The 12,786-nt window shown below is 41.9% G+C and overlaps 1 protein-coding gene across 1 annotated transcript; it reads right to left on the reverse strand.

Annotated features, from left to right (window-relative positions):
• Positions 1-661: 661 nt before the first annotated feature.
• LOC136445417 (delta(24)-sterol reductase-like) lies at positions 662-12,457 on the reverse strand. Its single transcript, XM_066443420.1, has 10 exons — positions 11,738-12,457; positions 9,574-9,729; positions 8,700-8,805; positions 7,618-7,736; positions 6,916-7,077; positions 6,078-6,182; positions 5,644-5,784; positions 4,863-5,060; positions 4,144-4,322; positions 662-3,994 (listed from the first exon to the last, which is right to left on the reverse strand). The coding sequence occupies exons 1-10, from the start codon at positions 11,969-11,971 to the stop codon at positions 3,841-3,843; spliced, it is 1,554 nt and encodes a 517-aa protein (XP_066299517.1). The 5' UTR covers positions 11,972-12,457; the 3' UTR covers positions 662-3,840.
• Positions 12,458-12,786: the final 329 nt, after the last annotated feature.

Consider the following 12,786-nt stretch of genomic DNA (forward strand, 5'->3'; position numbering starts at 1 on the left):
TTACAATACAGAGATGCAGAATGAAATTTAGAAAAAAACTCTGGAAATGATTCCTCAGCCTGCCAGCTTGCCTATAGCTTGGATGCCAAACTGTTTCCAGGGCCTGCACAGGCCAGCTTCTTAGCTCTAGGGCCAACATGTCTCCAAGGAAATTGTACAACATGAGTTGGAGTTAAGGGGGGGGGGGGGACGTAGCGTAGTGGGGCATGTGACTTTCCCCTGCCGAATGAGTTATCATCTAGCGCGGTGGGTCTGGTACCTAGGGTATCTTGCCTCATGTTTTTTTTACTTTGGTTTTTGACAGACAAGGACGACATGGCACTGCACTCAAGTTTTGATAACTTATATTAACAGTACCACGTACAGATTACAACATACACATGTACCCATTTTTTTTATACACCTGGGCGAAGTGAGGAAAGTCGTGTAAAGTGCCTCTCCCAAGGGCACAACATCGGTGGCGTCAGGGGGATTCGAACTTGGGACCTCTTGGTTCTGAGTCGAACACCCTGCCGTTACGCCACACGACCCCACGCTCATGTTGTTTCTGGAAGACCAGTTTGCCCCATTCTACTTAAGATTCTACTTTAAATTAACAACTTAGTAACAAAATGCTGACCACAGTTTTCTACATGTGGAAAGAAGGATCTGAAAACTCTGGTTGATCAAAGTAGAACTTTATTATTTTCTTGACAGACATTAATACTAAATTTCCCATCACACACAAGTCCACTACAAGTTCAACAATGTACTCCATGTCACCATACAACATATGACCTAGCTCCATTCACATCCAGTCTTGCCTGAAAATATCATCAGAGCAAAGGTCAAAAACATGCATCTCCATGGTAACATGATCACCGGATATGTAGCTCTGTTCCTTTCAGCTTTCTAGCGTACATGAAAGCATCATATTGGAACAAAATATATGATTGTACTAAGTGTGACTGTAATATTGTCACATATAAACCTTGTTTACATATAAGGTAGAAAGTAAAGGTAAAGGTACAAGAACAAAAAATGTAGTCCCATAGCCTTTTGAGGCCTTAGGGGCAGTGGGTTGGTATCCACTGTCTATGGCAGGGTAAAGGAAGGCAGAGCCCAACTCTCTCCTTCAACTGCCATTTACCACCCAAGCCTAAGTCAGTGAGTGAGGAAAGTGTTGAATGCCTTTCCAAAGGACACACCGTCAATGGCATATCACAGGATTCAAACCCAGGACCTCTGGGTTCTGGGCAAAACACCCTAACCGCTACACCAACACGACACCATGTAGTTAAGACATGCGTCCTGTGACCCACCCTGACATTGGGAATCTCACAACATCACTGATTCAATGTCGAAAGTTCGTAACACTGTTCCTTTCCGCTTTGTAACATCCCTGAAAGCATCATATAGTATAGGAACAACATGCCAACGTGATGGACATCACAACAAAGCGACATCATTATGTATTAACTACATGTAGTTCTGAAGGCGACACCAATTCATTTCTTAGTTCTCTGACATTTTAGAGTAAGAAGTCAACATGAAAACTAAAGACTGGGAGAAAAACTTTGCAGCTCACATTATTCTCTCCCTGACGCTGTTTACACCATTGGGTACAGACTTTCCCCTCAGACTCTGTTTTTATGTTGACCTTTTGGTTCATCATCATTTTCTTTGAAAATCCAAGAATCAACAAAAATAAATCGGTGTTGCCGAAAGACAATGCTGAGATCCATCCTTTGATATACCCCTGAAGTTGGAAATCTCACAACAACATAACACATCAAATTGCTAATAATGAGTAATATACCCCTGAAGTAGGAAATCTCACAACATAATACACATGAACTTGCTATATATGATAGTTGGACGTTTGTGTAATAATGTTCCTCTCCGCTTTGTAACATCCCTGAAAGCATCATATTGGAACAACATGCAAACCTGATTGACATCACAGCAAAATTATTCATAATAATTATAGTATACTATTACTGTAACAGTATTTGCCCAATAAGTATATAGAAAATCTCACAACATATACACACTATATCACTGGACACACACTCACTGTGGTCAGTCCTAGTACACATGTTTTGTGATTTTTGGCAGCTTCAGGTTCATAACTTCAGCTGCACAAGATGATATTTGCTCGGTGGTACAGTTTTCAAGCTACGACATGTAGTTCAGTGAAAATTCACCATCATAATTTCACCATTTCTATCACGTTTTTTGAGATAATGAGCCTCTTACCCAAATATGTGGTCAAGTCTGAAGTACTTTTTCCAATTTTGGATTCATAACTTAAGCTGCACAATTTGGAGATGATATTTGCTTGGTGGTACAGTTTTCAAGCTGTAGTTAAGTAAACATTCACCATAATGATTATAATTTCACCGCTTCTATTTCCATCATGTTTTTGGAGATAATGAGCCTCTTTCACAACTTTAGCTGCATAATTTGAATATGATATTTGGTAATAACATTTCTAAGCTACATCAGTGAAAATTCACCATTTTATTGCTAGTTTCACAAGTTTTTATCAACTTTCTGGAAAAACTGCATCTTTTTGACTATGATATGGGAAAAACTGCAGCAGTTTTTAAAATTGTGATGAGCAGACTTTTATAGTGAAGATACTGAGTCATATATGTAATGATTGGGACTCAGAATCTTCTAGAAATCTCATCTGTTACAGTAAAATCTGTTGATTTCAATCTAACAGATGTACTTTTCTGATATGTAAAAGCTAAGGTAACAGTAGTCAAAACTGTTCCCAAACTCTGGTTCTGCTACATATTTGATATGCAATAATGTAACACTGTCACCTCACCATTGATGAAACACTATGAAGAACAAATGTCACGGTTTGAAATACTGAGAAATGATACAAGAGAAAAAGACCTGAATGTCAGTGGCAATAATGTCTTTGGCATAACATTGTATTTTGAGTGCTTATTACCAAAATAGGTATGAGGCTTTGAGATTCTTTATGAATCTCAATATGACATGTAGAAGTTAAACGTAACCGTCTCCCTGAAGAATCAAAGCAGCAGATTTGCATTGGTAACAGCAGAAGTCAGCAGGAAGGGGGTTAATCTAGCAGAGACTGGGCAGAATTGTCTATGCATTTTTGGAATTATTGAATACATAACCTGTAAACCGCCTCAAAGTGTAGCACATCAGTTTTGCATGTTGATATTAAGTACAAATTGTACAAACTGCTAGACTAGACCAAGTTGCTTGGTCTACATGTACTTGCACCAATATGTCTTTGGAACAATTTTACACTGCATTTTTATGGAGAAAAAAAGTTGTTAATTGAACAGTTGATTTTAAATCTTTGAAGTTGATTGTTGAAAGCTGTCTAGAGTAGACAGTGATATGCTTGTTGGTACTGGAGGTTTTTGTTTTGCGTCAATGAAGTCAGGACATCCAAGTAGAACATTTCGTAATACACAATAAATCAAGCAACTGGATAAATTGTCTTAAGAGTCAGATGTTTCAGAATTAGTATCCACTGTCTTTCATGAGTGACTTGAAAATCTGTATCTGTTACAGTATATATTATTAGCTGGTATAGCCGTCCTTCGGCGTAACACACCAGCTTCGCAGGCACGCCACGCAGCAGCTGGTTATAATTTACACTGAACAACATCGAGCAACATCTTGCTGCAAATGTTCTTTAAAGCTATCCATAATGATAGAATCTGTCTATTTTACCTTTCTAATTAGTACTCTGAAGCAGCTGTTTGGCACCCAATTTCATATTGGTTACAGGCAGCTAGGAGAAGGTTAAGAATTTATCCAGTTGCTTGACTTACAAGTATCTTTTCATTACGTTATGTTTATTATTTAGTGTCTGTTCTTCTTGCAGACCTTGTCGAAGACCTCGGGGAAGGCCTTCTCACACTCGAAGTCGGAGCGCAGCTTGTCGTACAGGGTGTGGTCGAACGTCTGACGGAACTCCTCGCGGGTCATGTAGCAATCAGCGTACAGCATCTGGAAACTGGGGGGAACAAAATGGGAAAAATCTTTTGACATTTTTTTTACAGCATTGCGTCTTGGTATCTCAATTTGTTCGGGTTCAATAAAATTGTTGTCCTCAGTTTTGTCACAATTTTGCCTTATAGGAGTGGCAAAGAAATCTGTTCCTACCCGTTAACACTGCGCACATACTCCTCCAGACGGCGGGTGGTGGTGGTGGCGTCGAAGTCGAGCGTCTTCGGCTCCCCGTATGCGCCGATGTCAACATACATCTCATCCTGGTCACCCTTGGGATGTACCATTCCTGGCTGGGAGGGGAGCAGCATGGGGCACAGCCACAGAGGATACAGCTGCAGTGGGGGATTTAATGGTTACAAAGAACTGTTGCTAGCAGTAATACACTACTGCCAGTTATGGATGCAATTTATGACACAAGGTGACTGTAGTGCAATCAAAGTGTGAGTGTTTAATGAAACAATGAACAAGATGGTGGCCTGACTGGCAATGTACACTAATACACTACTGCCAGTTATGGATGCAATTGAGGACTCAATGTGACTGTATGGCAATCAAAGTGTGGGCATTTCATGAAACAAAGAACAAGATGGTGGCAATGTACAGGGATCATTTGACCTAATTGTAAATATAACTTGATCCTAGGTTGTGTACCATATCATTGCTGCAATGTTGTCCAAGTATGGAAACACAGCAAAGCTGAGATGGTAAACATCATGTCTTACTAATTGACTTACTCTGAATCTGCCTTCACTAGCTGAGCTGCATCAAATTTACTACAAATTATCATACCGGTAATAAAAATCCAGAAAAAAGCTGTCTGACCTAGTGCTGCCAGGAATCGCTAGGCCATCATTGCCTCTTCCAACACAAACCTCAATCTCCTTGTGGAAGACCCTGAGAGCCTCTGACATCTTGTCCAGGGGGATGAGCATGTCCTGGATCACGTGGTGCTTCTCGTACAGCTGACGCACCGTCTCCCCCTGGGTCAGCTTCAGCAGGGACACCTTCGGGGGGACCATCCACCCGCACAGGAAACGGAACAACGGGTTGTTGCCGAAGGGGATGATGTCCTAGGAACAAACAAACAAACAAACAAACAAATAAAAAAACAGGTGTCATTATGGAAAAAAAAGAAGATTGGGTTGTTTTTGAAGGGGATGCTGTCCTAGGAACAAACAAACAGGTTTCACTATGGAAAACCTGAAACGGAAGATTGGTTTGTTTCAGTAGAGTATGATGTCCAATACAAAAACAAACAGGTTAGATTTGGGTTGTTTCTGAAGAGAATGATATGCTAGCAACAAATGGAAAACAAAAAGTTTCGCAATGGAAACACGTCTTGTTTAGTACTATGTTAAGTATTTTTCTCTTGGCAAAGTTCTAAACATTTCGGTGAGATTTTGCAAGGGCTGACAAATACGCATTTTTGTGAAGTGCAAACTAGTTTCATTATACTGTTCATTACTGTCTGTCCGTCCACTCCGTGTTACATGTACATTTACTTGCAATTAGCCTACGGGCAAGAATTTGCAATGAACTTTTCTATTATACAGCTAAGAAATTTGTCTTTAGAGCAAAGAAATCATAACGGGAAAAAACATTTGCACTTCTTCATCTAATATTCTTTTCATGTGATAATCAACAGTCTTCTACCTGTAGTTCCCAGAAGATGCTGCGTGTGTGCCTGTGGTAGTAGTGGCGCAGTGGGATGTACTCTACGCCTGGTCCGGTCTTCAGGAATGTCTCCACGTGTTTGAAGAACCACGGCTTGTAGTACAGACCGATGGAGTTCACCTGGTGACAAAATATTCTTTGTTACTTATGAAACTCATGAGGCGAGTAGAGCAGTTTCCTGGCCCCTGGGAATTGAACCCAACGCACTTACCACTAGGCTAGTTAGACTCGTCAGTAAGTGGCACTTGAATCACACTGTTACACTTACATGGTGCAATTGGAAGCCCAAATTGGTTGCTAAATGTACATTTACTGTAAAGCCATCTTAAAAATCATGCTGTTTTATAAGCTCCATTTCAGTCATTTGTCATCAACTGATTGGAGAGAGGGCATGAGACTGTGACCACGCCTACCTTGCCTGGCTCCGCCTGATTGGTCAGGTTGGCTGTCATGACGACAGCCTGGTTCTCGTTGAACATCAGTCCTTCCACAAAGTCATTCTCACTTTTCTTCAGGACCTGGAAACAACAAAACAAGATTTATGTTGGAGTTCTTGGTGTGATAGATAAACAACATCACTACTTGTTCACTAAGACAAATATCAACACTGCTGTGTCTGTCCTTGTTACTGCAATAGATCACAATTGTTTTGTATGTAAATTAAAACATTCACACTTCTGTATCTGTCCTTGGTGCTGAATGACAACATCACTTCACTTGTCTCTTATGTCAAGCATCCACACTGCTTTATCTGTCCTTGGTACTGAACACCATCACTTGTTGCCCCATTAAGCCCTGGACAGCTGATCATTTGCAAGGCTAAAAAAAATGAAATGCATGATACATCTTTCGTGTCGTGGGCTACCAAAGCTGCACATGCAGGTGGCATTCTAAGCCATCTCTCTCTCTCTCTATCCAATTTAACGTCTTTTGTTCCCCATCATCTGCTTGCACATGGATGGGAAAGCCCCAGAACTCCTCATCAAGTGCAAGTCCTTTTTTGTAGCAAGAGTTTTTTACGGCTGGATGCCCTTCCTAACGCCAACCCAAACCCTACTGCTGGGCTTAGGACATGGGAAATGTGTGTTAAGTGCCTTTCCCAAGGGCACAACGTCTGGGTGCATGTCCGGACATGTCTGGGTACTCCACTGGGGATTGAACCTGGGTCTTATTGGTTCATAGCCGGATGCTCTGCCACTGTGCTACACAGACGCCACACCATGGTTTGTGAAACCCAGCCCAGGTACAAACCTCCTCGGTGTAGACCTCGTTGACCTCCTCTGCGGTGTGGCAGGGTTTGTACTCGACCTTCACGAAGTTAGCCGCATGGACGATCTTAATCTCCGCGGCAACCAGGAATCCCAGGGTTCCGTGGGACCAGGGCACCGAGTAGAACAGGTCAGGGTTCTCATCCTGAAAGGGAATATGTTTTTTCAAAATGTTTATTGATTTTTAATCAGAATATATAATACAAAAACATTAAAGCTAAAAGAAAAGTAATTGACTTGTGCAACTTCAGCTGAAAGGTTTTAAGAAAGATAGAAGCTCATGGAAGCTACCTGTCTGTTCATTCGTTATAGTATTCTTCCATACAAATCATGCTCCTGTCAGACAAGGGAAGCATGGAAACATTGCGGCTACTGTTTTTGTCTTGGGTGAAGGACTCGACCACTTTGTTTTTCAGAGAAACCAGTCAAACCTGGATTCAGCAAGCATTCAAGGGACCGTGGAAGAAATGGTTGCCGAGGCCAGGTGATTGCTGAGGACAGGCTGGGGTTAACTATGCAAAATTGGAAGGGACTGTTTTAATGTGGCTTTTTACTAAAGGTTGCCTGCACCAGGTGGTTGCCAGACAAGGTTTGACTGTATGTTTAATTCGGCATCCTGTCAACTTGTGCAAGCTATGCCTGTCTGTGATGACTGTAAGTTAGCATGTAATGACAATAGACACACCTTGGTACACCTGACCAGACTGCCGTCAGCCAGGACCAGCTCAAACGCCTCGCAGGTGTGCTGGAACAGCCCGTAGTGGTGGGAGGACGTCTCCACACCCACTCCGCAGATCAACCCACCTGGAAAATACACAATCAATCAATCAATCAATCAATCAATCAATCCATTGTTTGTTTGTTCGTCCGTCCGTGCGCCCGTCCGTGCGCCCATCCATCCATCCATCCATCCATCTTCTTGTACTTTATTCTTCCCTTGGGAGAGCGATGCATAGTTGAAGTATTTACAAAGGGGATGCCATGACACTTAACATGTGGTACATAGCGATCCTGTTTTATAAAATAATTATATTCTTATATTGTTGTTATTCCGTACTCATATTTACAATCTCTCAGAGGCCAGGTGAACGAACCTGCCAGGGGTATCCCATGCCCCACACGTCTAGTCTACTGATGACCATTGGGACATTAAAAAAAACACATTCGATCAGATCTTTCATATCATATCTATAAAAAACTGTTTCTGTGTATTGTACAAATAACTCTCAGAGTTCTTTAAAGGTCTTTAGTGTTTCACTTTCAAAGTTCATTGTCTCTGCATCATTCTCTACAACTCCTTGTGAATCCACACAGCTCAGTTCTCCACAGCTCGCGTGTTTAACTCGCAGCCTAGCTTCTGCCAAGACAATCAATCTATCGCAACACTGCTTCGAGAGTAGTCAAGTTAGAGTTTTAAATTCAATGGACTGGCTACCTTGAATTTTCCACATCTCAAAGGCACCATGTTGGACGGTCCTTAAAAAATGACAAAACTCATCCTGCACACTATCACAAAGAAGCGCGAGGAAGTCGCGTTCCTTGAAGTAGTTGATAATGTATAGATGTATCTGTAAACTATTCTTTTACTGTGACCTGTACTTCACCCAGTGGGTATATCATGTATGATAAAGGTCAGTTCATACATTCATTACCTCTTGTACAATGTAGTTGTCATCATACTAACAACAAGTATGAAATCAGTCAATCAATTAATCATTAAATCTTTCAATCAATCAATATTTCAATCAATCAATCAGCTATCCGTACCAACGGTGAGGTCGTCCAGTTCAGGCAGCACAGGAATAGTCCAGCCCAGCGGGACCAGCGTGGCTGTGATCTGTCCCATGGTGGCTAGGGGCTCCACACGCACAACCTAAAGGCACAATTAGAGTTACAAGGTTTTCAAAAATTCACTAGCCCTATTGGGCAAGTATATGGTCATTTCCACTTGCCCAAACAAACTTTTCACTGGCCTGGAATTGAAATAACACATCCATATGTACTGTTAAATGTAGCAAAGAAATCAGTAAAAAAAACAGCACTTTGATTTAAAGCATGTAAAAAAATGTATGTCAATGTAACAATCACAAGCCTGGGGGGCTGCTGGGGGCGTGATTTGTTCAGACAAGTGGATCAATATCTATATATCCAAATCGGCCTGACCAGGCAAGTACAGGACAACACGCAATGCTCGATCAGCAGTTTCACCTGCCCCGGGCAATTGGACCTATGGACTTGTGCAACCCAGCTGAGGTGGAAACTTGAGGGAGCATTGGAATGGAAAGGCAAAACACCTGCCACACAGTATGTAAACTGATAAAGTTTATTCTTTTGATAGTCTGGATGGCAGCCTTGTTAGCTTCTGTCTGCTCTGCAGCAGTTGTTGGGGAGAGAACTAGAGCTAACTGGGCTGGCTTCCAGGCTACTCCATTCATCCAAGAACAGAAATATGCCTTTGATGCAACAACAACAAAAAATGTGGTTGGATCAAAAGCTGAACTCTCATCAACATGCAGTTCTTTCAGTCTTCTTTTAAAGTTTTCCAAACTTAATGTGTGAACAGAAATCAAGCTTTGCAGGTGTTGTTCCATCGGAGATATAAAAAAAAATGAAACGAGGCGTTTCATTGGTCGAGCCTGACCTGACGTTCGACGTCGACCTCCAGGATGTCGATGAGGTTGATGTTGATGTTGCGCATCGTCTGCTTGTACTTCCCCACGCGGAGACTCATGGTCTGCCAGCCCGCCCGCGCCGTGCACATCTGGGAACGACTACCATCGTCCTTCCACGCTCGAACCTGGAGGAAGATAAATGGTCAGATTTATCTCAAAGTTTGTTCAAAATGAAGTTTGGCGCTATCTTGTTTTGTACATCTTTATGTAGTGTTTAATATGTATATCATATGGGACCGGCTGTCGTCTTCCTTCCACGCTCGCACCTGGGGAAAGAAGAATCTAGACTTTTCTCATAAAAGACGCTTGGCTCTGTCTTCTTATGAACAGCATAAAGCTCCAATGGCCAGGAGAATAAAAAAAACCTGCAGAAAGAAAAAATTGAGATGTATCTCTGTATTATTAATAAAATCTGTAGTGTTTGATACGTCTTTCTTAAGCTTAAGTTAAGCCAGGTGCACTGTTTCTTGTTGGAAAGGCATTGAGGAACATTATCCTCAGGACACAAACGGAATATGCGATAATGAGACACAAAACTTGGGTGCAGCACCTGGGTACCGCTTAACTCAACTGCCAATGCCACAATCACGTGTCCAGGTCAGAGATCAGACAGGCCGAAAAGGCAGATAATGTGTGTAGACTAATTGATAAAAATTACCAAATGGTCAATTTTTCTCACACCACAAAAGTTGGTATCATCAAGGAGGTTTAAATAGGATTTAAACCTCCTTGGTATCATGCATCTGCTTGGGGATTATTTTGAAATAATTGTAGCATGACAAAAAAGTATTACACAGGTTGTGCCTGGGGAAATTCCTTTTTTTTCTGTTGAACTGAGGACCAATAGGTCTTCTACTATGGATTACAACCCTTAGCAGGCAAGGCAACAGGTCTGGGTTTGACCTCTCACCCCTGTGGTCTAGAACGTGGTCGCTAACCAGTAGAGCATGCAAGAAGGTCAACCAACCAATCAATAGCCTTTGTTTACACCAGGCAGCTATATCGACCTTGGGCTTTCTATTGTAGAATCCAATGAAGGACAATAGAGAAAAAAATCAACTTCTGCTACCACAAAGTAACGTTACTTGTATTAACTTATTAAATGGGACGTTTTTTTCTATATAGCATTTGCAATTACAGAATATCAACATATTGTCCATGGAGTGTTTGAACATACATGTCCTTAAAAGTACCTTTGCCTGATAAAATTCACGTGTGTTACCAACATGCTAGAAGTCCAATATTGACTCAGCTTTTTTGTGTGGTGGATGTTATGTACTTTTATAGAAATGCTCTTCATGGGCTGCTAAATTCACCAGGAGAATATGAAGCTCATCCAAAATTTGGCATATGATATTCCAATTACATGTACTTGGTTTGTAAGAAGAAAAACAAAACTGATCACAACATTCCTTTACACAAGGTAATCCAATTACAAAAGACTGCAGAAATGCACTAAAACTGGGTCATGGAATCCACCAGCCTTTTAGTTTTACTTTTAGGTAACAAACAAATGAAATACTGGTGAAAACATAAGCTCCCGAGTCCCAACCAAATCATCCTGGCTGAGGAAAAACGTTAGTAGCGTGTTAGTTGAAATGGCATCGACCTACACCTAGGAACATTCTAGATAAAATTGGGAACGTGACAGGTGTGCTGATTACGTTGCCATGGCAACGAGCTGGGGAGGGGGGCACAAACATTAATAGGGGCTAAATGTTATCCCATGTCTGGAATATCAGCAATATTGTAGTCTTTTAAGATATTTGTATGGTCAGGTTTCGCCAAAAATAAACAGACCTACGACCGCTGGACCGTTACCAAGAAAGGGCGCCTAGCTACGTGACGATAGCGACGTAATCTCCAAGCAGATACGAGGGGTTCTGTACGATTTTGTGGGCCTTTCCCTCGTTTAAAACGACTTTTATGTAGTTCCATTTTATCAGTGGTAGTCTCGCCGTTGTAAATACGTACTAACCAAAAAACCTCTTACGAAACAAACAAAAAACAAGAGACGTAAACAAGCAAGCTACCACCGGACATCTGCTTGAAAATTAACGTTACGAAACGACCTGGATAATCAATTTATATTCACCTTGCATTTGTGTGAGCTTTACAACTAAAATGTCCCACCTGTTTCTGGATGTTCCTGACTCTCTCGTCGTGTTTCTTTGGCGCGCTGTGCAGCTGGAAGACAATCCAGGTCCGGAGGTAGTGGTACAGGTCGAAAATCACGCTTAACGGCAGCAGGAAGAAACAGACGAACACCCATCTCTGGTTGACCAGGACATACTCTATCCCCTTCAGGTGAACCCACAGGCCGGCCGCCCCGAAAACGACCAACAAGAAAAGCAAGAAACCGAGCATCTTGACCAACACCAACGATCAGGGAGGTTGGGAGGGAAGTCTAAAACCTGATGTATGTTGCAGTTGCTGTGGATCTGTTTCACAGGCGCAGTTTGAGAGAGTTTTGTTCGCGGGCTGGTCTGCGATTCGCTCCCAACACTGGCGTGACAGGTCCTAAATACCTCTGTGGTTTAAAGGTCGTCAGGTGATTCCATAATAGGCTAGGTCCACTACGGACTTTCACCTATTGCTGTTTGCTTATTACGCACCTTGATTAAATCTTATCTCTAAAGGCAAAGATTCGGTCACATATTGGTAACATCAATGATAAGGCGATGCCCTCAAATATTCTTCCTTGCGGCCTTCACCCCTATAGAGAGTTGGTATAACCTAAAATCTCTGGGTCTGTTGTTTTGGGTGGGCGTGGCAGTGTCACCTCAACTTTGGCACAGAAATCGTCAATCTGTGCTGTCAATCAACTCAAGGTCCTTTGGCAACGTCAACAAGAGCTCAGTTACAAGTTCAAGGGACACCTAGAGAAAATAGACGATTTTCTATAAATTAACGTTTAATGTGTTTTTATGAACGTTGTGGTTTCATATTTGTGTCAAGGGTATGTTTTATATCTAACTGAGGGAAATTTTCCCAGTTCCCCCTGGTTTTCCCTCTCTTTGGGCCGTTTGTATTTGTTTTTATGTGACGCCAGATTCGCCCAGCCCTTTGTTGACAGCGCCCTCGGCTTCACGCATGGCTGACTCCCACATCAACCCATCAACTTTCCCGCCAAATTTCATATTTGCATCCTTCTCTCGCGAGACTACAGATCATCACCAAAT

Source organism: Branchiostoma lanceolatum, chromosome 11, assembly GCF_035083965.1.
Source record: "Branchiostoma lanceolatum isolate klBraLanc5 chromosome 11, klBraLanc5.hap2, whole genome shotgun sequence".
Lineage (NCBI taxonomy): Eukaryota > Metazoa > Chordata > Leptocardii > Amphioxiformes > Branchiostomatidae > Branchiostoma > Branchiostoma lanceolatum.